The 25,723-nt window shown below is 45.0% G+C and overlaps 1 protein-coding gene across 1 annotated transcript in view; it reads right to left on the bottom strand.

The window, feature by feature from the left end:
* Positions 1 to 25,481, bottom strand: part of CACHD1 (cache domain containing 1) — a 355,333-nt gene extending 329,852 nt beyond the window's left edge. The window contains exon 1 of the mRNA XM_085602381.1: positions 24,959 to 25,481. Coding sequence (XP_085458507.1) covers positions 24,959 to 25,138 — 180 coding nt within the window. The 5' untranslated portion in view covers positions 25,139 to 25,481. The remainder of the gene's footprint in view (positions 1 to 24,958) is intronic.
* Between the last annotated feature and the right edge of the window lie 242 nt (positions 25,482 to 25,723).

Raw genomic sequence — 25,723 nt, forward strand, 5'->3', positions numbered from 1 at the left:
AAAAGGTGGTGTTCCACCTTTTATCCTGACTGTTGCTTAGTCAGGGTGCAAATCCCTCCTGATGTTCTCAGCAGTGAGACAGGCTTATCACGGAACAGCACTCCTATTTTCTGAGCGTGTTCTACCGGAGATTTTTTTTAATAACAAATGTTATTGGTTTTATTATTAAAAATCAACACAGACGTGTCCCATTGTCACCACTGTATACATTTGCAACAACCAAAAATGTAATGCAGAAAGACGTCTTACATATCTCCACATTCATTGACTGGTCTGAAATACGCCCACCACTGTTCCCATATTTTCACATCCTTACAAGGGCAACCTCTGGCTCAGTAGATAGATTTCTCCATTTTTGCACAGCAGTCCATGGCAGCATTCCAGTCCGATATGTTGGGTGGCTGCATTGCCGTCCAACGACTGGCAACAGTCCTCTTGGCCAGAAGAGTAGCCAGTCCCACTAATGTGCACTCACAGCGTGGGCCTCCCAAGCCTTCCATAAATGCCAGGAGCACAGTTCTAGAGGTCAGGTCGAGGGGTATCCCAAGCACCCAGGTCAGCACCGCCCAGTAGACCACAACTGCTGGCCAAGTCCAAAACATATGGTAGAAATCAGCATTTGGCGCGGAGCACTGGAAACAGTCAGGAGTCTCAAGAGTACCGGGTGTGCCACAGCTGGCGGGGTGTAAGATAACTGGAATGTAAATAGTGTAATTGAATAAGTCTCAGTCAAAATTAAATAGCAAGTGTTCAGGGGGCCATTCCGGCATCCCTCCAGTCAGCTTCGTCCAGTGGGCCCATCCAGCCCTCCCATTTATGTTTGAGAGCAGGGAACATGTCCGGAGCATCAAGAACTAGTCGTTTATAAATAAATCTGTGCGATCCCTTTTCAAAGAGGGCCAATAAGAAGTCTGGCCTGAAAAGGTCTATGTTAGGGGGGATGGTGTACATCTGTGTGGTGGGCTGAGATCTCAGTGCATGTCGGAGTTCTAAGTATTTACGGAACTGAGTGGTGGAGAGAAAAAACTCGGATTGCAGCTCTTGGAATGATTTATAAGTTGGTCTCTGCCAGATGTCCTCCAAGTAAGTGATCCCAATCCTATCTTACTCGGTAAACCCTCCAATTCTGAGACGTGGCAGAGCCATCTCGCTTTCCAGAAATGGTAAATTGACAGGACCTTTTGTTTCAAAACCAAGAGGGTGGGATCAGAAGAGGAAAATTTCGCAAAGCATAAAGAAGCGGGGCAGGATCATCATTTTGAATCGGTCTACCGTGTCGACAGTCTGGAGCGGATGGTGGGGCCATTGTTGCAAGTCTTTCTTCATATGGGAGATAAAAGCAAGTTTATGGCTCCACCTTAATCCCAGTTCCAGCACACACACCCTTAGATATTGAAAGCTGAGCCGGCATATTAGGATAGGCGCCTGCCATGTAATCACCTCCAAGCCTCAGCCAAGGGAGATCAATAAAGATTTAGATCAATTACGCCTTAGTCCCAATGCCTTCTCATAAAATCTAGAAACCAAAGAATGCGTGGTCTGGATTTTTGGAGGTAGGTCACATATAGGAGGATGTTGTCGGCATATAACGATGTTCTATCCTCTCCCCCACCGTTCCAGTTCCAGCCTCTTATTTGGAAATCACATCTGATCAGTTGAGCCAGGGGCTCTATAGACAGGGTGCCTCTTAGGACGAGAAAGGGGTCAGAGAACACCCCACTGATATGCACTTGGGCAGCAGGGGCAGAGAACAGTACACCCACATACCGACCAAAGCAGCCCAAAGCCCACCCTTTCCAGAACTTTATTGAGGAAGGACCAGTCCACAGTATTGAATGCTTTCTTAAAGTCAAACAGGGGAAGGGCAAAGGGCTCACGTATTTCTTGGCAGAGAGCCAGAGCCAAATGGAGGCGCCTAGTACAGTGCCTTGTTCTACCTTAGATTTACCAGTGTGCCCCCAACATCACTGGGAAGAAAGGGCTACTTATGGGGAAAATATGCCTGCTGAAGGGATAGAAACTGACCATACTGAGAAGTTAGCGTGACTTTGTGAGAAATTAGAAAGTGTTTACAACAAATATAGGGAGCATGAAAGTTACTCCTTAGAAGGCCTCTACATGGAGTATTAACATTTATTTGTATAGAGGAGCCTTTTTCATGCCACATCTCGGATCTAAAACTGCCCCACTCATCTTTCTCTTTTTCCCAAACCTGATGCGATCTGTACTCTCTCTGAGAGTACAGATCACGTTTGATGGCAAAGCCAATGCAAAGGTGCTACTTGTGCACTCTGTAGCCAAGTATGACCTCCCCAGATTTTTTAAATACAATTACCTAGTTTGACCATTCTATTTATCTTGCAGCTTAAATCTTTACAGTAATGAGTGGATCGTTTTTCCAAGAACAATTACACGCACAGTAAAAAAATTACCAGGTAAAGATTGGATTACTATTGTATGCAACACCATGCCACAGATTTCACTAGTGCAAACACGGTGGGCTATTCTCCAATCAATCTAAGTGCATTTTACTGCTAATGTTCTCATAAAGAGTGGAAAAATACCATGCTGGACATGGCCCAGAAACAAAGGTCTCATGTTCTCTCCCTGTCGTAATTAACAAATGTAATGACGTATATTTTTAGGATCGTAATACAGCAAGCAGTGGTGGAAGGTATGAGTTTGTATGTCAAAGCATTACTGCAAGTGTGCTCGGAGGTACACCTTTCCGGTACTTGCACTCCAGAACTTAACCCCAAAATATCAGAATATATAATGCCAGGATTCTTGGGTGTAGCAACAAAAAAAAACATCAAATTGACACCAAAGACGTGAATAAGTGTGCGTCACCAGTGCATAAAAATGCATGCATTGGGGCAATTTTACCTACTCATGGGACCACCACAGTCCAAATTGCAGACAAAGACGAATAAGTAGTTAGTAGTTTTGAGAGGAAGGGAATCAAGCAATAGAACCATCCAAATCCGGTACAAAACAGCAGTAGTAAAGCGCTCAAAATAACGGCCGACTGGTTCAACCGTGGAGGTGGAGTACTTGCTAAGTGCTTTAAGATGGAGCACTGTGAAGACTACGCAGTTATTTACAAGACCTCTGCTACTACTAACAGAAAACTTACATGGCGGGCTGGCAATGAACTTCAGAACGTTATTCCCTAGGGGAATGACCGCCCAGTGACTGGCTCCAAGTCAAATAAGAATCCACTGAAAATTGATAATGAAAACAGATGAACGGAATGTTCCACGAGCTCATAAAAACACTTATTCTCCCATGGGGCAGTTTGCTAAAACAAACACCAGCTGCCTCAACCATAATAAAGATAGCAATGTTTAATTCTTGGTTTATAGAGGTGAGCTAGGAGCTTTTTGGTGGGAGAGGAGCCTTGATTTTGCACCTTACCACCCATACTGCGTGCAACCCACACGACCATCTGACCCAGCCTAGTGCGTTCCTAGCACAGACTTATTCAGCATAGTTGGTTCCCTCAAAAATTGTTGCACAAGAAATTTCCTGTGGTTGGGGGTCTAAAAAGTACACCAACTTTAACAATGGGACATGGCATATAATAACGTTTTTCTACAGAAAGGAGAAGAATATGCAGCAGTAAGCAAGAAATATCTACTGGATACAACGCATGGCAATAGGTTTTTAGAGCTGGAATTTAAGCCGCAGGCACGTTGTAGAAGAGGTGACGATGGATTGACAAAGTATTGTAATGTTTCAAACACGTCGATTGAAGTAATAGGTTTCCACATGCCTACGTATGACCAGGTTTCTATTTTGGGCACCAGACGCACTTTCAACAAGCCCCTATGGGAGACTTTGCAAACGTCAGTAAAAATGCTCTGTTTGACGAGTTAAGTGCATTTTGCTTGCTGAACTTCCACACAACGTTTTTCAATTTCACTCATTTAAGAAATTGTAGTGGCATAACAAGCTCATGGCAGGCAACTTAATAGGCATCCACTCATTATACGCCAAGAATCAAAAAGTATTCACAAGTTTCGAAATATTCACTTAGAAAAATATAATGTTAGTGACTAAATCGTTTGGAGAGAAAAACAATTCTCCAGAATTATAACCGTCATGAAATGAGACCTCTAGGGTGCCCTCTATCCACAGAAGACATCAAGTGAAAACTACCAGTCAATCTCCCTGCTCACATTCTCAGCAAAGGTACTGGAAAAGATAATCAACAAACAACTCATCACACACCTGGAGCAGAATCAGCCATTTGAAGCCTCTCAAACAGGCTACCACAGCAATCACAGCTACAAAACCAACATGAAAGTAGCCACCGACATCCGAAACATCCTCGACAGTGGAGAAACAGCAGCTTTGATCCTGCTCGACCTCTCAGCAGCCTCACACACTGATCAAAAGACATTAGTATCTAAGGGGACGGCGCTCGGATGGATCACCTCCTTCCTCACAGGAAGAACCCAGAGAATCCACCTCCCACCTTTCACCTCTGAACCCAAGGAGATTACCTGCGGTGTCCCGAAAGGCTCATCCCTCAGTCCCCCACTCTTCAACGCATATATGGCCCTGCTGGCCAACATGAACAGATCCCAGGGTCTCAACATAATTTCCTTGATGACACCCAACTCATCCTCTCACTCACCGACGACCCAACCACCATCAGAACCAACTTCCACAGATGCATGACAAACGTTGCCGACTGGATGAAGAACAACTGTCTGCAGCTGAACACAGACAAGACGGAAGTACTGATCTTTGGCAACAGCAGCAACACATGCAACGACTCCTGGTGGCCATCAGACCTAGGACCCGCACCCACTTCCTCCAACTACGCCAGAAACCTTGGAATCATCATCAACAAGCTCACCATGAAATCACAGATCAACGCAGTCATCTCTGCCTGGCTACATTGGTGGTTGGGAGTTCAAAGCCCATGATCACCACAAGTAGCAAGCTAGAGCCAGACATTTTAAGACTCAGTCTAAGATAAACTGAATCTCAACAGCCCGCTGACATCAGACTTATAAAATTGCCTTTCCACGTGGAAGTTTCTCTTAAAGGTGAAATTACACTGTTACACAATGTTAGACATGGACTAAAGTCACACTGTGAAAGAGACCAAAAATACAGTTACCAACCCATTGTTCTCATGGAAGTAATTCCAGAGAGTGTGGCAAACTTAAATTCTGATTCGTTTTAATCAAAAGGTTCTCTAATGAATATGGAGTGAAAAAGGTTTACATCTCATTTATGAGCTTTACAGCTTGCACTATCTTGTGCACATGGAGATATGCGCTGGGAAAAGGCGTATGCACAGGGAGTTTGTGGGAGGTTTTTAGGTCTCGCCTGACCCAGCGCATGCGCTGGTCTGGCGAGACATTTTGTGAGGGCTCCAAAAAATGCTACCAGGCCAGCCTAGAGCTACAGTGCATGTGCGCGGGCACGCGCGCCGCGCTTGACCGACGTTACTTTAACTTTCGCGGCCGCTTTGATGTTTGATCACGATCACGATCACTTTCGCAGCCGCGCGGCTGCTTGGCATAGCCAATAGGTCTCGCTTTTGGGATCTTATAAGTATTTAGTTATGCAACTGTTGCATGGCTAAACACTTATAAGGTCCCAAAGGCGAGGCCTATTGGCTATGCCAATGCATGTTTATGGAGGGAGTGGGTGTGTGCAACAGGCTGTGTCCGAGGGGCTGTATACATTTACCTGAAATGGTGCAACGATCCCTAAATTTGCTTCCTGGCAGCTCCGATTGAACGTGATCATCCTCATACCAAGGTAGACTTTACAAGGTAAGCAAAGAGACAATGAACCGCCCAAGAGATGCATTGAAGGTTGCACGCTGTGGTCTTGCCTCATTTGGATCTAACTTTTAGATCCAGTTGGAGCCTGTTCCAGTCTCTCCATTAGAATACAATTAAATCCAATAACATTGGTGGATGGACTAGAACCCCGGCCAGTCCATGAAAGTGACACACAGATGGATAATGGAGGAATAAAACTCGAGAGTGGGTCTTTATCAGCATGGCTGTCAAATGATTGATTGGGTCCGAAATTCTATATCAGGGCAGATATGGTAAATGCAGGTGTGGTCAGTAGTAGCAGTTTAGGATGATAGAGGCCCTCAGATTGACTTTCTGGTCAAAAGTAGCCTATTATTTCTCACACACTAGACTTACACCAGCAAGAAACAGCACATGTAATGAATAGGACTGGGCAAAACTCAAATTCGGCCAGAGTAATCACATAATTGAGAATTTTGCGGTACGCTTGTTGCACAAAATTCCATGGTCACACCAGTCGCGTAATTACACAAGTATTTGTGATAAAAGTATAGAGTTGAAGCAACATAAACGAGAGATGCCGATGCATTCAGCAATTGTTTTTCATGCTTTATTAGTCAAAAATCGATGCTATGATGCACCTCTCACTAAACTATAGGGTTAAATTACAGATTTGCATTTGGCGTCATTAAGTCTGGGCGGTGAGCTCTGCTTGCAGAGTTTGCTGAGTTTTCAGCATAACGCGGAGTTCTGAAAAACTCCGCTCCGCAGAGCCAAGTTTTTTTTACCCCGCCCATGTTAGTCAACCTCAAGTTGGCGAGCGAGGAAAATCCACCTCCCGCGAGATTTTACCTCGTTCGCGATCTTCAACATCAAGATGGTGATCGCGAGCATAGAAAATCCACCCCCGCGAGATTTTACCTCGTTCGCAATCGTCAACATCAAGTTGGTGATCGCAAGCATGGAAAATCAACCTCCCGGCGAGATTTCTCAACGCAGGCGATCAGATTTCTCATTGCAAGAGGTCGCGTATGCTTGCGGCCACCCGCATTGAGAAACTGCCCGTTCTCGTTGAGAATGCTGCGGCTCGAGTAAAAATCTACTTGCGCATCAGAAAGAAAGTAGTGCCCACTTGCTCTGTGCATGGTGCCGTTCGAGATGATTGCATCATGCAGACAAGCACCTAGCACTGTAAATAACCGCGAACTGCATTTATCTAACACACTCCGCTGCTTGCGGAGCTCCGCATATCGCGTCCGAGTTTTTTTTTGCACTCCGCCGAGTTTGCAGCCGAATCCCGCGAACTCCACCCAGGCGTAGTCATTATGCAAAAGCAAACTATGTCAATTTAGAACACACCTAGTAAAGAGCCGCATAATCTACAGTGAGCACTGCAGTTACTAATTTAAGCCATGGTATTTGCTACCGTTTTTGGCCTGATCGGTTCCAATTAGGTGAAGAACTGGAGAAGCGCTATTTTATCACTGTAAAAAGTGGGGAATGGTTGCTTGTCATTAGAACTTTAAACTTAGGCAGCAAATGTCGCACAATTTGTTAACATATGTAAAATAATTACAGACCAAAACACAACACAATAACATTTTAACACAAAGCAAAATAAGACTACAAAAACTTAACAGGATACAGCACAAATACTGAACACAAAGCTGAACACAAGAAGTACAACACAATGAAATAATGCAAAACTAAAACAGCAGAAAACAACTTAAGACATTATAATCACAACACAAAGATGCACAATATTGCCACACATTATTAAGTCCACAAATCTGCTTTCGTGAAATGATGGTAAAATGTTTGTTTCACCAAGCACGTCCTTGCTTGCCACCTGAGATACGCAACAAAGCCAGCCAAAAACATTTTTGTGGCTACACTGTTCCTGTATGTACCTGTCAGTCATCCGCAAACACATTACACCGCACATACATTTTAGAGCTTGGCTTTTAAGCCAGTTCATTTGTTTGTGTTGAAAAGCCGTTTTTGCATCTGCCTGTTCGCATCTGTCATCATCCGCAGTCATTTAGCAGACAACAGCCCTCACTTTGCTTGCTTGACTTGCGATTTGTGGCAGCTTACCTTGAGAATTTCAAGAATGCCCAAACCTGATTAATGGTTTCTGGCTCTTTCACTCTGGAAATGGCGTATATTATACTAATTATAGCGGGGGAAACCAGGAGAGCGAAATCTCGTCTGCTTTACGCGATTATGTGTAGATTCGGTGCCAAAAACAACGGCGCGCTAGCAGTCGGTCACCGCGCGCCGCTCGCGCCCCGTGTTGTTTCGCGGCCGCCATTTCACAAAGAGGAAGCGAAGGGCCCATCGGATGGCTGCCCGAACCGACAGGCTTCGGAGACGGAATCTGAATTTTTAATTAGGCTTTGAGCCCGGTCTTCAAAGCAGAAGGCATCATTAGTGTTGTATGGCTGCCTGCATTAGCCCGGACTGACATTTCACTTCAAACACCGCGCGTGCAGCTGTCCTGTGCAGATAAAAGTTGCCAAGCGCACTGCAAGCAAGGTGGACTGCTAGATAATTAGCGGAGAAGCTTAGCTGCTGCGCCAAAGAGCCCTGAAAAATTACGGTTCGGGAAGAGGAGGAGGCACTAAACAAGGAGAAAATCCGAAATAGGTCATAAAGCAATCCGAAGTCTCTTCAGCTGCTTCCGAGCTGATAAGGCCCTTGTGGGGAGTCACGTTGAGCGCGCACAGGGCGCGTTAGAGGAGCCCTTTCCATGGCTTTCTTGAGTTAAGGCTGCGAATTAGCAGCATCTTTTGTGTTACAAGAACACGAGGAAGCTGCTGCTAACCTCGTTCGTCTCTGCAGAATGATCCTGCTTGTAAAGCTGGCAGAAGGGCCTGTGGGACTGCATGGTCTTACATGGGATATTTCAGAACATATACCATGTCTTGTGACTGTTTCAGCGTCATCTTAAGTATTTTAGGGGCCCTGGGCAACATCTTATGGGGGCCTCAGTCCGATTTTTTTAATTTATTTTAAGACCGAATTATGCCAAATTATTCTAAATCAAATGTTAAGCTAGAACAGGCTGACACAAAACAGTTGAAATATGTCTTTCTGAGGACCATAAAAATCCTGAGGATGACACATGGTAGAGGGACGGAATCCGAATTAGTGGCAGGTACACAGGGGGGAGAGAATATTTAGATAATTAATAAAGGACAGGGGTCGAATAGAGAGAAAGTTTATTCTCCCAGGAATCCCCATGGAAGATGCAGGCCCGGCAATTGCCCACGTTGCCATGGTCTTAAAACCTCTCCGGGATGCTGCAGGGCTTCCACTGGAGTTAGACTTCTTTTGCTCAGTTGGAGCGAGACTTTTTTTGCTCCTGGGTAGACTTCAGGGCAAATCTCTCATGGTCTGCTAGTTGAATATTCTTATGGCTGGCTGGTTTGTGTCTGCTGGGGGGACATGACCGATCAATGGACTTTTACCAGGTATTATACACACAACTTGAAGAAGAAAAAAAGGTTTGCGATCTGCATTCGAGACCAAGTCCACTCTCATTATTTTCTCCAACACCCCATGGTAATACACAGCTACCAATTTGTTGCACCATGTTTAGAGCACGTTTCCAACCCTCAAGCGCATATTCACCAATCAACATCCTTTCAATATGAGTACAGGAAGATAATGCAAATCCAAGTGCTATGTGGGCTCGTCAGGGGTATGAAGCACTGTATGAAGATACAAAATGAAATACAGTCAAAAAACACAAATGGAAACCCAACTCAAAACTTGTTTTAAATTAACAAAATCTCTGCCTATAGTTTGAAAGTACCTTGGTGATCCAGGCACTCGGCCATGATCCTTCCCATGAAACTGTGTGGTATCATGGACTCGGTACTGAAACAAATGTGATATTGTACTATTTATGGTTCTTTCTATAAGGCTTACAAGCCCGTCTACAATTTCAAAAGTGGCGTCTAACTTCCAGGTAAGATAAACCTCACTGAACTTTACCAGCCTGCCAATCCTTTTCATACGTTTGAAAAATGGTGGGCAAAAAGGCCCAGCTCGAGTACATTATGTACATTTATGTCCTTCTAATTCTGCACTGGTTATTTTAATTTTTAATTAGGTGGGATTGACAGCACTGCTGTCCCAAATTATTTTAAGTATTCATAGAGTGGGTTTTTGCACCCAGGGAGTACTTTTTTCTCCCTTAATGCTATTGGTTGGTTGGTGTACCATTCTGCTTCTAGGAAGTGTTTCAACTGGAATGCAAGATGGACTATTTTTCATCTGAGAAGTAAATTACATCAGTTCAGGTGTTCCCTCAGACTCACTTAAAAAGAAAACTTAACACTTAATTGAGCCACATATATGCAACAAACCCCATACAGCACTGAAGCACAGAAAACAACACAATTTGCATATATTGTATTCCAGACATTGAATTGGTAAACAGAAAAAACACACAATCAGGTAGGTGTTCAGTCATGGCACAGTACAAGTGTCTCATGACAAGAAAACAAGTGCGCTGCAAAGAACAGTAAAACAAACAAGGCTGACCACAACAATGGATATACAAATAATGCTTCTGAAAGCAGTACTATAATGTAGAATTTCAACCTGGCAAATGAACAATTAACGAATGACCAATATACTAAAAGTGTTGACGTTTCTACCCATAGGATAGATATATTACTGGGTCTTCATCAGATCAAACATGTAGCAACCTCTATAGTATCATGAATGAAATAGCATATAGAGAAGCACCTCAAAAGAAGAAACCCTGTGAATAATTCCACGTTGCACAATCAACTCTTTAGACACAAGCGTCTCAAATTCAAACAACTTCTAAACAGCTCAAAGCCTCACTGTTCTACATTTAAATGCTAGTGGGCCAATAACACCCAGAACACAATATCGGAAAATTACTTGTTTTGCATAATACATTCATTGCTGCGTGGGGTTTGTTGCACGCATAAGGATTCCTTGAATTTGAAGTTTTCTTTTAGGTGAATCCAAAGGAACTCCTGTATTGTTTGTGTACTATTAAACCCTGATTCCAAGGAATACTGAGCTGTCCCCTTTTTGTAAAGTACACTAAATCAGCACACTGGCACATTACAATTTTTATCTTGTTTATGCATTCCTTACAGCACATAGTATTCTATAAAGAATACAGCATTCTATAAGCATTCCTTTATTGCTACTTCTTTCCTTCTCACTGGCAGAGCCAATAAGGCTGTATTTAATGTAATAAATAGAATTTCTGAATGAAATGCACATAAACATTTCTGAATGCTTGGGTTTAGATGTGGTGGCACAATAACGCCAGAGCTTTTGGCTTTGCCAATGCTTACTTGGCAAACGGAACCCTCACCACTCAAGCAAGGTTCCATTCACACACATGCTCTCTTTAAACAATATCAGAAATAAGGACAGACTAAATTTAGGAAATGTTAATCACAATATTCCAGTGAGATGCACAACTATATACATAAACACACTCAATCGCTATTATAAATACATTTAAAAAAGGGTAAGAATAGCTTCCCACTTTGTAAGCTGATTGAATTCCGTTGCAAAAGACTGGCCAATTTCCACGAAATTTTACACACAAGCAGCACTTGTGCTTTTTCTCAATTAGTTGTTACATTTAAGGAATATTTATAGATGTTCACAGCATCCCACAATGTCTCTCATGACTTCAGTTGGTTCACGTGTTTCCCAGGTGTAATTTAGAAACAAACCCCGATTAAAGGATTAGAGGGGAGTTGCATCACATTCTAACAACAATCGCTTTGTAGTATCAGGAATCCAGAGAGAGTGGAAGAAACGAAACACTACAACAATATGGCAGGCCCCCCGCCCGCCCCCACCCTTCTCCTGACCCCAGTCACTCTTTGTCATTTACTTCTTTAGTCACTAATAATTTCAAATGTTCTTAGGAAGCCACAGTAGAATCATCTGGAGTGCTTCGCCTTATGAAAATTAGAATATATGGTATTTTTCCCCTCCATATTGTTTATGGGGAGAATTACAAGCAACAAAATGACACAAAAAAAGGGTGTGAAAACGTATGTTATCTTGTCGGAAAAAAGTGACATTTTCTACTGAATCTGCAGCAAAAATAACATTAAAGTCAGAAATGTTTTCTAGCCCATAACATGGCCTGCCACATATGATCCATTTAATCGCTGCCTTGTCAAGATCCCTTGTCAGGATACAGTGGTGGCTGGCATCTACTGGAGGGGTGGGGGGGGGGGGGAAGGGGCACAAATGTGTGGATGAGTGCGTGGGCAAATAAAATGAAAAAAAATACATTAAAAAGAAACCACTAACCATATCAAGACGAGACAACATCGTCCTCAGTCCGGACCTCTTCTGCTGAGACTGCAATGTGGACCCCAGCAAACTCCCTCGACCAATCCTGGCCTGCTCACATGCTGGTAGCCAGCATGTGAGCAGCCCCCAGATTGGTTTAAGCAGCCTCTCTTGGTGCCCCCCAGCGCACTTGAGGACTGCACTTGCTCTCAACCTAGCTGTCCTAAGACAGCTGGGTGAGAGGTATAAAGTGTGCATGTCTGGCTGATCGTAGCAGTACGGCCAGCCAAAGAGACATGCGCACTTTAAACAGTGCACAAGCAGCCCTCTGCCACCACTCCTCCCTGCGGTCACTCAGCAGGCCCCGCCCTGCCCTACTGCTTGGTGCAGGACAGGCTGATGAAAAATAAAATGGCAATAAATTACCACTTTATTTTTCATCTCAGGGCTTTGGGGTGACATTCCTCCGTTCCAATGGAGGAACCGCCCGTAAGGATATAGTGCACGAGACAGACTGAGGACAGAAGAGTCTTCTTCATACTATACATTCTTGGCGAATTTCTTTGCAAATGGGAACCAGGACATGAAATCTGGTTTTGGGCCTTATGGATGATTTAAAAAATGTAAAAGAGGAATACCAAAAACACAACGCCCGACAATCTAGCGGCTAGCATAGGGTCACGAGATCTGTTGGGAATTTACAAGAATTGGCTTTTAGTTGAAGATTTTCCCAGTTCAATGACTTTAAAAATACTTGTTTTTGTGGTTCTTTCCAGAATTATGGATCTGCCTTGAAGAGCATTAGCACTTACGGGCATTGGAAGATTAGTGAACAGAGGACCCAGGGCACAGTACAGGCTGATAGAGTAGAAAATAATTACTCTGGTAATGTAATGGCTAATTTATTCCATTTAGTCATGCTTTTCTGGTGGTCTATACAGCATGTTGGGGTCAGATTGGTTCCTGGATACCCATATTCCACCAGTCATCAAAGCAATTGCAGGATGCTTAAGTCTTTCCGGCATATGTTGCCTGTGCCGTCATTAAATCATAAATGCCCTCTCTTCTCACCACTGCTTTGCATGTCTGTATGTTTTGCTATTCCTAAAGCGCAAACCCAGCAGGCTAGCGCTGTACAGGGCTCGGTGGTGGGGGGTGAAATGAAGGAGCGAAGAGGAAGAGCTAGTGGAAGGGATCAGAAGCCAACCTGAGGTGGTGTTCCATGAAGTGAACTGTAGGAGGATTGGTGCAGTTCTGATGATGAAGGAGATGATGTTCTAGATCTTGTGGGCACTGGCGGACAAGGCTTGTTTTCTCCTTCCTGTGGTTTTTAGTGTCTAATCTGGTGATGGTGGAGCTCCTCATCTGGTGCACTGGTGACATTATTGAATGCCAGTCATTCCCCCGTGATGTATGTCTCTGGGTTTTATGGACTGACTGCACTTCTTGAGAGAGCAGCCATTCTTAGAGGGTTTAAATTGCATAGCGACAGCTTAATCTGGGCAACATGGCTCCTTTTTTGAATGCTTAATGAACTCTTCTGTCTGCTGGCTAATCTACAAGGCAACATGTTTAAAATGTACATCATGATTTATCACTGCATTAAGAAGTGTGGGGGCCATTAAAAACCACAAAAAAAAAAACATCAAGAAAATGTAAGTCGCTGTGACATTGTTTAATAATGCTCAGCATTTAAGTTTACAATGAACTAATTTACGAGTCATGAGGAGCACCAAAGAATATCATGTTGACCGAGGTTGAAGTACAAACACCTACCACTGTGACAATAGAGGTGCATTCCCATTATTGAGATGTGAGGTGGGAGAAGCAGTTACCAGAATCTTTTGTCAGACTAGCTTTTAGACATATAAACAGTGAGTTTTATTTGCACAGCTACTTTACTTTATAAAAATAGCTGCCTCTAAACGAATTCAAACTTCTGCCACTATGTTTACACCACCAGCTCATTGTGTAATGAATGTTTTTTTAATCCATAACGTACAGGGTGCTTGATTAGAAAGTTCATAGTGAGTAAATGACATTGAGTGTCATCCTGCAATAAGTTGTAATTATTTATAAGTAAAACATACATCTAAATGTCCTCTCATCAATTTTAACTCGTCAGAGATGGGAGGCATGGGATGATGTCACTGTGAGAACAGCTGGCTCTTAAAGCAGCCATCCGGTGAATAGGGTCACAATAGATCTCAAACCCCCAAGTGACATCAAACAAACGCTCCATAATGCCTATTTTGGTGACTATTAGAGATGCAGGATGTAATGATGATCCGCACCAGGTTTAAGTAAAAGCATTTATTGGAAGAATTACCCTGACACATGAGGTGGAGCTGGAGCAAGCCGGAACCGGGCAGGTACGCAGCCTTAAACCAACAGCCTGTCATCAACTGCCACCACCAACATTCCAGATGGAATCCCATTACATTACAAAGGCTTATGACTAAGCGGTACGGTGCCCGCACGGGTAAGATTAAGAAGGCATTACAACACAAGACTAGGCAAAAAGAACCAATTTTGTCTACCCTGGATGGCCCCATTAAATGCTTCGATCGACTGAAGAGGGTCACTGCAGACAAGAAGAGGTTCAAGGAAGGGGATCCATCCAAAAGATTGGTCACACAGAAACGACCCTGCCTCCAACCTGTGCAACCCTATATAAAGGAATTCAGAAGTAAAAACTATTGGCACAGTGGAGAGAAGAAGTACGAGGGTGCCAAAGGAATGTGTCAAACTCTGGCCGCGTGCAACTAAGGAAATCTTTCAATGGAGGCCACAGGTAACCAATTGATGCCACTCCTTTCTACAAAGTGCGTACAGAAGGCCCACTGTAATTATCAACACTACTGGGAAAGAGTTATTGTGATTTTTAAGTCTCAACTCAAATTTCAGTAGTGTTCTAGTCTCTTTGCAGCCAAGTGAGGAATTTAAGAAGCAGGCCCATGTACACATAAGTACCACAATCCATGTGTGGTGATCCAAGCATATACATTCGGCTATCAATTCAAAAAGATGTGGGAGAGATAGTAAAAACTTCCAAGCTGACCTTCAGACTTATTAAAACATTGCTAATGATTCCTAAAAGAAAGATTGGAATCAATGCCCAATGTTGCCATATAACCAGTCTCCAGGAAGAGGTGCTGATCAAAAAGAACCCCAATCTCACCGGGGCTGAGCCTTTGGAAATTTGGGTGAATGCAGAGTTGACGAGGTCAAGTCATTTATCTGGCTGGAGTATCACCCAAATACCCCTTGTACCTACTGGAGGAGAGCCGGATCACGATCAACAGATATTTGATAGAAACAGAAATGAAATAAGTGAAGTATAAAAGGCTAGTGGCTGAAAATAGGCATTTTTTGTATGGGTCAATTGTTTAATCGGATGGTGTGACCCTTGACAGCAAAAAAATTACAAACGAAAAGTGACATCCACTGAAATTATCTAAAAGAAAATTGGCTGTTTAACTTTGCAATGGAAATGCCGTGCACGAGCTTGGTAGCACTCTCCTCAAGCAGCAAATTAAATAAAGTATATATAAATTAGATCATGTAATAAATTATATAGTCTCTGTAGTTACAGTGCAGGTGCTTGCACATTGCAAAATACATTTTGCATCAAAGTTTTTCAAACAAAAACAAAAACCCAGCTCATAGCCAGATAAGTTTTTTTTTTTTTTTTTTTTTTTTTAAACCGTTTATTACAAGTCTTAAGAGTATACAAGTATGGGCCTACAACCTTCCGGCCGGCCGCTAGCAATGATAGGAACATACGACATACATTTATGGAACACGTGGTGTTACGGAGGAGCATTTCTCAGGAGGTAACAACGTCAAAAGCCACATCATCCAGACCCCATTATACGGTTTCATTTTAAATTAGGAACAACAAGAAAACCACACCCACAAGGCAACCCACAATCGGAAATAGCAGCACGTGCTCCCCTAGAGGGGGGATCCCAACTATCCACAGAAGTCTAAAGAGGGGGAAGAGAACAGAGCGAGGACTGGGGGAACCCAATGCCCGGCAGCGGGGGAATGAGTCGGCTAAGGGGATGGGGCTGGCGAGGTATCAGGCAGCAACGGTGGTGCACAGATACCCCCGCGGTAGGCGTTCCAGGGTAGCCAGATAAGTTTAATCTAAAAAAAATGTGTGCATATTAGTCATAAAGGGGAAAACTATAGAGAGGAAAAACTGCATTTCCCATTCAAAGTTCCATATGGATGTATTTAACTGTCAAAGGTATAGCAGAAAACGCTAGACAGATCACATCCCTTGGCAGAGATGCCAGCATAACCTGCTTTTTCCCCCAATGGATAAAATCCGCCAGGAATTTTTTAAGCCCTCCCCAAAGAAAGTAAATCCAATAACTTAGTATTTTGGCAGTTGGGGTCGGAACACAGATGCTGATATCCAAAATTGTGGTGGCGACCTGACTGACTACGTGGAGTAAATCCATTTTACTCTGGCAGCAAATTTTAGGTCCATGGACAGTAAACTTACTTTGCTTACTGTGTTTAGCATTAAACAAAAGAGCGGCTTATGTAGGCACCTCTGTAAATGTACACTTAAAACATGTATAGACAACATTTCAGAACCAGGTCATTGACAACTGGCTCTCAAAGGTTCCCGGTCTGCAGAAGTACTGTAATTTCCCACAGAAGGAGTACTTGAATAACAATCTTGGCATGGCTAATATTGCAAGTGTATGGGACTGTATGAAAGCGTTTTTCAGCGGGGAGACTCTGCAGTGTATTTTAGCACAAAATCGGCGGGCAACAGAAGTGGCAAAACAGGACCAGCGTGAGGACTTAGAGTGCCAACACACTGGGGCAATTGCAGTCAGGGATCCAGGGGCTCAGTCAATATATCTTCGGCTTTTAAAAGCTCGATCTAAAATCAATTGAGGGCTATTGGATAAAGTCGCTATCGGTTGTCACAAGCATAAAACTTTGCAATATGAATATGGGGAGAGAGTGTGGCGTCTGCTGCCTCTTCAGATCGCCGATCAAAAGGCCAGGTCTAACATTAAGATCATTAAAGGGGAGGGCGGCCAGTCTTTCACTCAACCACAGGATAAAGAGGAGCAGTTTAGTTTGTTTTATGCCAACTTATATTCTGCGACTTACCCATCTAATCAGCATACCTGTCATGAGTATCAGCAGGAGAGTCGTTTGCCTCGACTTGACTCTTTGGATGCCGACGAATTCCAGAAAGATAGAGCGCTAATTCAGGCTGAGGATGCTATTACGTCTCTACCTTCCAGAAAGGCTGCTGGTGAGGATGCTATCCCGCTTGAATTTTATCAAACCTTCAGGGATTTATTGGCACCCGTTTATATGCAATTGAGTATTGAAATTACTAATGGGGGCGACGCTCCTGCCTCATGGAGTTTAACCAATATTGTGGTATTTCCTAAAAAGGGGAAGCCGATTAATGATAGAAGCTCTTATCGTCTGATATCTTTAATCAATGCAGATGTCAAAATCTTCTTTAAGATTCTGGCCTCTCGTCTCGCTCCTCTTATCCATAAGTTAGTATCAAAGCAACAGCATGGTTTCGTTCCCGGCAGAGACGCAACAGCCCATATTAGCACTACTATAGCTGACTTTGACGTCTCTTGCAAACTTAAACAGATTGGCATGGTTATGCTCGATGCAGAAAAGGCGTTTGATAGAGTGGCCTGGGAGGCCTTATGGCTTACCAGGATGACATTTGGTCCCGGCCCCAGGTTCATCTCTTCTGTACAGAAAAAGTATAAGAAGCTGGTTGCCATAATTGAATTGAATAGCATGACATCTTCCATTTTTGCTGTTCAACGGGGGACAAGGCAGGGAAGCCCATTGTGCCCCCTACTGTTTGCCCTCTATATCGAGCCATTTATAAGGCATTTGTTGCTCAATGGAGGGATTTCCCCCGTATGTCTTAACAACATGGAACTTAAGGTTACTAGATATAGGCTGATGATATCGCAGTCTTTTCTGCTAACCCTGGAAAAGCTATTAAAACACATTATGCAAGAGGCTGAGTTATTTGACTCCTTTTCAGGCTACAAGCTGAATTTAGCCAAAACTCAGACAATTGTTAACTTTCAATCAGAAGCCTTTCCTTTAGTACTAGGGGTTACACAAACAGCAACTTATCTTGGGGTATGTCTTAGTAACCAGGTTGATGATATTATAACTATGAACCCCTTCTGAAGACAATATCGGCCAAACTGCGCAGCTGGCATCGGCTCTCGCTAAGCATATATGGAAGGTGTAAGGTCATAAGAATGAACATTCTTCCTAAATTTTTATATTTGTATCGCTCAATACCCTTGCGGCTTCCTTGGTCTTCTTTTTAAGAGATTAGTCAGTGTCATAGGCAGTTGCATTTGGGCTTATAGGCATGCCAGGAGGGCTCTCAAATTTATGAAATTACCATATGTACAAGGGGGTTTTAGCTCCCAGATTGTAAGCTTTACTACTGGGCTACCTTTGTTGGTCGGATTCGAGGCTTGCTCTGTGGGCTGGACGCTGGCCCAACCTTGCTGTGTTATCAGTTAGCCTACGGCCCATCGGACAGGTTTATGCTGTATAAGATTTTCGATCCTAACTACTACAAGTGAGTGAAGTTCAAGGTAGTAAAAGACATTATTCGGATATGGCAAGATATCTGTAAGCAATAATCGCTTCCTGTGCTGCATCAGGGGTAACCCTATGCTGCCCAACATATTTAAAGACCTTATTGGGAAAGACTGGCAACGCAAGGGCATTACCCGGCTGGGTCAACTATATGATGGACAGGGGGTTCCGCTCATTTGCCTCGCTTAAAGACAAGTTTGGTCTTCTTCAAAGTACGTTCAAGTATTTGCAGGTTAGGGACTTTTTCCATACGAAGCAAAAAGGTATTTATTATCAATGCCGAACCCGTCGAGAATACTGTCCGGAATATATACGTGCTCTGGCCAAGGGTTATTGGTGTAGTCTATCAGAAATTTCTTGCTGGCGCTGGTGAGGATAGCTTACAGATTGCAGCTACATTAAGTCGGGTTCTTAAGGCTGAAATAGTGCCTAGGAAATACAGAAGTCTATGGGCGTATGAGACCGAGGGGTAACATCAGTTAATCTAAAGCATCAGGTAGCATATATGCTGTATTATACACAAAAGATTATACCTAAATGGGCCCCTCGATCTTCCGAAACGTCATTCTGTCCGAAATGTCAACTGCATGCTGCAGACCTCAGGCACGTTTGTCGAATATCCAAGGCTGAATAGGTTTTAGGAGTGGGGTCTCCAGTATTCCAAGACCGCTCCTCGACCCAAACTTCCACTATACGGAGAAAGAAATATTCATGGGGATTAAAAGCGAGGTGGCTGTTTATGTGAACTTGTTGGCTACTATTATTATAACATGTGCCCGGTTATGTGTGGCTAGAGTATGGATTGATAATGTCAGTCCTAGTGTTAATGAGTTATGGGTTTTACTCAGACAGGTGTATGAGATGGAACTTGCATTGGCTAAAGATAGAGGGCCGCACTCTTGGCTTGAATTTAATAGGATTTGGACCGTCTCCAATGGGAGTAACGAGGCACTGCCACTTTATAATATGCTGTGTTATGGTCTTATGTCAGATGTTTTATTTATTTTCCTTTTTGGTTTTTCTTTTTGGGAAAATGCTGTTTCATAAATTTTGTCTAGGATTGTTTTCTTCTCACACCTGGTCTAATTGTTGCCTCTTCTTCCTGACTACAGTCTAAGTTAACAATACAGGTTTATGTATTGTTAACACTTCTAACGTACATATGTAATGTAGGTCTTACTATTGGCTAAAAATAAAAAAATACTGTCATTTTCTTGCCACTGGGATCAAATAATGAGGACAAACATTTTGGCTGGCAATTAACTGCAGTCACTACGTGGATGTAGATTTACTTTTTCCTTGTTTCTCAAGAGATCTCCGGTTTGAGTGTTGACTCGTTTAATCTGGTTGCCAGATTTCTGTGGTGGTGGGTCGGTCTGTTCTTTGTGCAAGTTTCCTATTGCTGGTGCATGCTATAGTTGGCATCCACCTTCATAAGAGGTCTTTGACTGAACATTATCACTCTAACGATCCGGATGCAGTAGGCTTCTCATGTTTCTATCTGGGGTGCGGATACATTCAGCCAGCGGATGATGGAGGTGGGAGGTGTGCTTCCTCAAGGTTGAGGGTACATGGTTTCTGCTAGTTGTTGCTTCTTGTGCCATGGTGATGTAAAGTGTGTTGTGCCATGGAGCATGGATAAACGGTTTGCCACACTTCTGGAACGGTGTCGTCACAGATGTGTGCTGTCCTTCAACATTTGCAAGAGAGGAAGGGTGTCATGGTCATACTGCACTGTATGATGCACTTGCTGTATGTAGGTCTGTCTGTTGTGCATGCCTGTGATCACGAGTGTTTATCAGTCTATGTTCCAGTGAGCTGGAAACAGCACCTAATACTCTGGCCTTATTCTGCAAGTATCCATTTGAGTTAAAAATAATAATAATAAAAAAAAAGAGAGAGAGACACCCTCAGTATGACTTCCTTTACGAGCACGATAATACCTTTAAATCATCAAATGAATGTTGCCCATCAAGGACATGAAAACCAAATAATTGCTACAATCAGGATGTCCACTGCTAGCCAAACACTGCATATAGTAGATGAAAAACAAAACTCTGCAGACAAAATCGATTTTTAAAGCAGCAACAAAAAAACACAACAAATAAGAAAAACACCAGCCATGCCCACTGACTAAAATATATGAAGATGTGCCTCCTGTTCTTTTAATTACAAATCATCAATAATACAGCAGTGTAGTCTGAAAATTAAAGCTTTTAAATAAACATTCTTGCTTAAAATAAAACGCATTTAAATGCCAACTAAACCCAAAAGAATGCTCCAAAAATGATATCGTGGTGTTCCGATTAAAGTTTCAAAACCCTTTGCTTCTGGCCTCGTGGTTTATTGCTGTGCCCCAAAATACCAATATGAGACCATGCTATATATATATATATACACACACACACAGATGCATGCACACACAACGACATGTAGCTCACACACGTTCACTGGCCACATATCCTCAAGCATGTACATGCATACCGAACACAGTACCCCAACATGTCAGGAACCAGGACAGTAATTTGCAGAAATGAAAGTCGATGTACTGCAGAACAATTACAGTGCACTCACGCCACTTCCTGTTGAGAACAAGAAGGTCAACTGTCGATAACAGCCGATACTACTGGCTTTGCCCTTTGGTGCCCTTATCTACCCTGGTAAGAGAGGTTGGACAACCCACAGCAAGAACAGAAGTGAAGGGAGGGGTTAGGGATGACTGTTTACCTTTTGCAGTCCCCTTCCCCCGCACTTCATCATCAATCCGGAAGCTAAAGATGTGACAAGGAGTCACCCCAGTGACGGCACTGCCAGGTATCAAAGGGCGCGTGACGTCATGTCCGCTACCCCTGGCATTGTGGTGCAATCGACTTGCAAGCCTCTGTTCACTAGTGGTACACACTCACTTATCCGGCATCCCTTCTTCACTAACAAACCGGGCCGGAAGGAGAGCTGTCGAAGCTGTGTAAAACGAGGCACACTAGCCTTAAAACAGAAAGGACACCACCAAATGGTCACGAGATAAAAACCATAGGCTGCGTGCGGGAAATGGGGCGGCCTGGAGTGGAGCGCACAGCTTGAACAGAAAAGCACAGATTTAACCATAATGGATGCAAGCAAAGTCTGGCTACCGCAGCCGCCCACGACAACCACACAGAAAACCTGGGGGGTGCAAGCAACCACCATCACAGCCCTGGGACAAGACACCCGCAGACTCACAAGACAAACAGGTGAGAAAAACTGGAAATGTTGACAAGCGAGGAGCGGCTGAGCCTCAGCGGTACGTAAAGTCTGTGGCCTAAGGGCGGCCAGACAGTAATGCAGCCCAACCACTGGCCTACTGGTGCCTGCCGCCATCAGGACACAAACAACAAAGTAAACAAATACAACAGAAACACCTTCATGTCCCAAGCGAAACATGCGTGAGAGGGGGCCATTTGTCGTCACTACCTCCCTTGTTGTCACAGGTTGGACCAATGCGACCGCGACTGACGTGAGCGCTCGGAGCTGGCACGCACATTAAAGGAGCGTGAAATACAATCAGAAACTGTAACTGCTGGCAACGACACAAATGCAACAAACCCTGGCAAGGAACTGTGGGAAAAGGCTGCAGATCGACGATTCCAATCCCACAATATTAATAAAATGCCCGGAGGGAAAAATTGCACAAGTCGTGCCTCCATTTGCACAATGGTCGGCATGCATAATTGTGCCTGTCGGTTAAGCACTGCAGTTCTAAGCACACTCATGACAGACGGCATGACAACACCCAGCGCGAGGAGGAAACGGCCAGGAGTTGGCAGGGGGGCGCTAAAAAACGCATGGCGGGAGGGTAAACATGCATTGCAAGCGCAGCAATCACGAGCCAGGGAGCTGGGGTGGGGGCGAAGATAGCATATGGTCGCCTGCCATCCCCACTCCTCTCCCAATCTCCCAATGTGCTGCTGGGCCTGCCTGGCGGTGCCAGGCCCATCCCAGGGGGCCTCGGCAGCTAGTGTGGCCCGGCTCCTGGCCAGCCCCATTCACACCTAAATGCCAGTTAACCTCTGGGATGGAGGAGGCCGGTGGGGGTACTCATCACTGGTCTCTGCTCTTCACACAACATTATGTTTTAAAATGCATGCCCCTAAAGTTTGCCAAAACAATCAGAATGAATACATAATACTGCAGGGAAAAAAGGGACGCAAGTCACGCACTGAGGAATCGAATCAAACTCCTTTTGAGTGACTCTGGCTGGTATCTATAGTCATTCACGAACTGTACATTTCTTAAAGGAACATACCACGATTCTTGTATAGCGTGCAACACGAGCACTGCGTGAAAAACTAATGCCTGAACATCATCTAAAAGGCCAATGCTGAGGGCACCATAAACACCAAAGGAAAATTGGCCTTGAAATACGGGCTGTTTATATCCAGAATGCAACAGTAATTAAATAAAACAAATACAAAGCAGAGGTGGGGGGTATGGCGCTGCCAGGGTAATGAATAGTCTTTCATTCACACTGCCGACTGCACGGGGCCCCGGCACTCCGCTATAAATCGTTTTATCTGAACAATAAAATGAGACATTTGGGTATACACAAGTGTGGTAAAGAGAGTCCAGTGACAGATGCGAGAGGGTGGAGTTAGCCTGGGTTTTCACCCTCGGACCACACCGCGCGTCTGTTACGGGCATTAACGGCGGCTTCCAACACAATTACAGTTTACAGCAATCCGCCCGCACGTCCTGCCAACCCGAAATGCGAAGCACTCTGTACCCAAATTAGACGGGTAATTGAAACAAAACACTGTAGACCACACGGACGCCGTGACAGAGACACATAACGCCCGGGCTCCACCAGTGTCCCAGAACTGCAACAAATGTGGGTGCAAGAAAATAAACCACTCATCCCCCCCAAAAAAACCGTTTTAGCTTGCTGTTCCAAGTGACTAAAACTGCTAAGTTAAAACAAGGTATTTAGGTAAAAAAAACAAATAACACAAATACAGAATTAAAGGTACAGTTTATGCACTCTATGTGGAGACCATCTATGCACAGTTTGCTGGCCAAGCATAAACAAAACAACATCGTGCAGAACGCGACGGGGTAGTTATAGGTGGGCACGGATACATCAGTGAGAGTCCTGTGTGGGCACAGAGACACCAGTGAGAGAGAGAGTCCGCGGTGGGCTGGCACGGAGACTGTTCACACCAGCATCCATGAGAGCCAGGCTCCCCTCTCTCAGAGACCCCGCGCCACCACTGCTGGTGCGGCGCGTGGAAACCGACAGGAGTCACAAGAGGATGCAGCAAGAGACGCAGGGCATCTGACCATCTGTCCAATGGAACTGGGGCTCATGCAAAGCGCTCCAATACCTTCGGGTCGAGTTCGCGCTATATAAATCTGCAAAAACAAAGAACACCCACACAGACAGACTCCTGGAAATAACTGACATGGGGAGTCACCGGCACCTGCCGGCACACTGCACTCTCCCTGTGACAACAGACCGCATGAATGGAAAGCACTCCTCACCTGGGGTGGCCGAAATCAGCCTAATTCCTAGAAAGTGTTTGCGATGATTATAAAAACCAGTTTGAACAAGGTTAACGACTCCATCCTACCCCTAAACGGGCCCACTCATTATGCAAATCCCTGACTGAAGCCCACGAAAAGCTGCTGCGCAGCAAATGCCCACATACATATAGCCAAGTGTGCCTGTCCTGACCATAGCCAGATGGTAACATTTAATAATTGATCCAAAAAGCACTAATAATGGACCATCCACGCCGCGAAAGCACGAAGGGAGGTCGCGCACACTTCTTGGCACTTGAGAACTTTGAAGATGCAGGTCGCTAACGCAAGAGGACCGGGCCACGGTGGAATAAAGTTTTGGAATGCGGCAGGTTGCGTGCAGGACAGCGTAATGTACAGAACTGTGGAAGGATGCAATCACACCAACGAGAAAACAGAACTTAAAGTGCAGGACAGTGGGTGAAATGGCTGCTGCACCCCGCTTTATGCACCAAGTCCAGACTTCCGAGAGGGAAAGTGGGGGCATGCACAGTGCCCTGCATTAGGCGTGGGCACATGTGGAGCGTGCGCGGGGCAGGTATACCCAGTGCCACACTTTACCACAGCGTGCATGCGGGGGCAACAGCCAGACACTGAGTGCGGCGGGGGTGCTCACCCACGCCTCGTTCCATTGTTCCCTCCCCGTCCCCAGCCAGACATACCTGCATGGTGACCACCCCCAGCTCCTCGGCGGCCAGCCTCCGCATCTGCACGGCCAGGACCTGCGCCTCGTTGAGGATCGAGAACTCGGAGTCGGCGGCTCCCGCGCCGCAGCAGCACCACAACACCCCGCACAGGCTGAGCGGGAGCGCCCAGCCCGACCACGACCCCCGGCCCATCATGGCTCCCGCCGCTCCAAACTTTCCCGACACCGCCGCAGCCCAAAGTTCCAGCTAGTGCCTGCGGCCCCGGAGCTCAGCCAGGCGCGTCCGCCGCCAGGGGAGCGAGCTCTGCCCGCCAGGAGTCACCGGCGCCCGGGAGACCATCGTCCGCCACCGGCGGGATCACTGCGAGTCCGGGAAAATGCCAGCTCCGGAGGCACAAGGGGGAAAGGCGTCCAAAGCGCGGTGCGGATCCCTGCTCGTCGAACTGGAGCCTGCCCTGGCAGCGCCGCCACCAGCACAACAACACGGCGCCGGCCTGGAGCGCTGCGGAATGGATTCCGCATCACACGAAACAAGGGCTGGGGGAGGAGCTTGGCGCGGGACAGCCACCTAGAGCTCAGGCAGGACACTGGAAACCTGCCCTGGGCCCGCCCTCCCAGCCGGGCGACCTCAGTCCGTCTGTAGCAGCACACCGCTAGGGCTTCCACATTCCTCTCGCTGCATTCACAGCAGATAACCCCACGTTTGTCTCCATCGCTGCTGGTAATGCTACTGTGATCTTCAGACCGGTTACAATGTTTCTCACATGCACACATTGTTTCC

The sequence above is a fragment of the Triturus cristatus genome, chromosome 4_2 (genome assembly GCF_964204655.1).
Source record: "Triturus cristatus chromosome 4_2, aTriCri1.1, whole genome shotgun sequence".
Taxonomy (NCBI): Eukaryota; Metazoa; Chordata; class Amphibia; order Caudata; family Salamandridae; genus Triturus; species Triturus cristatus.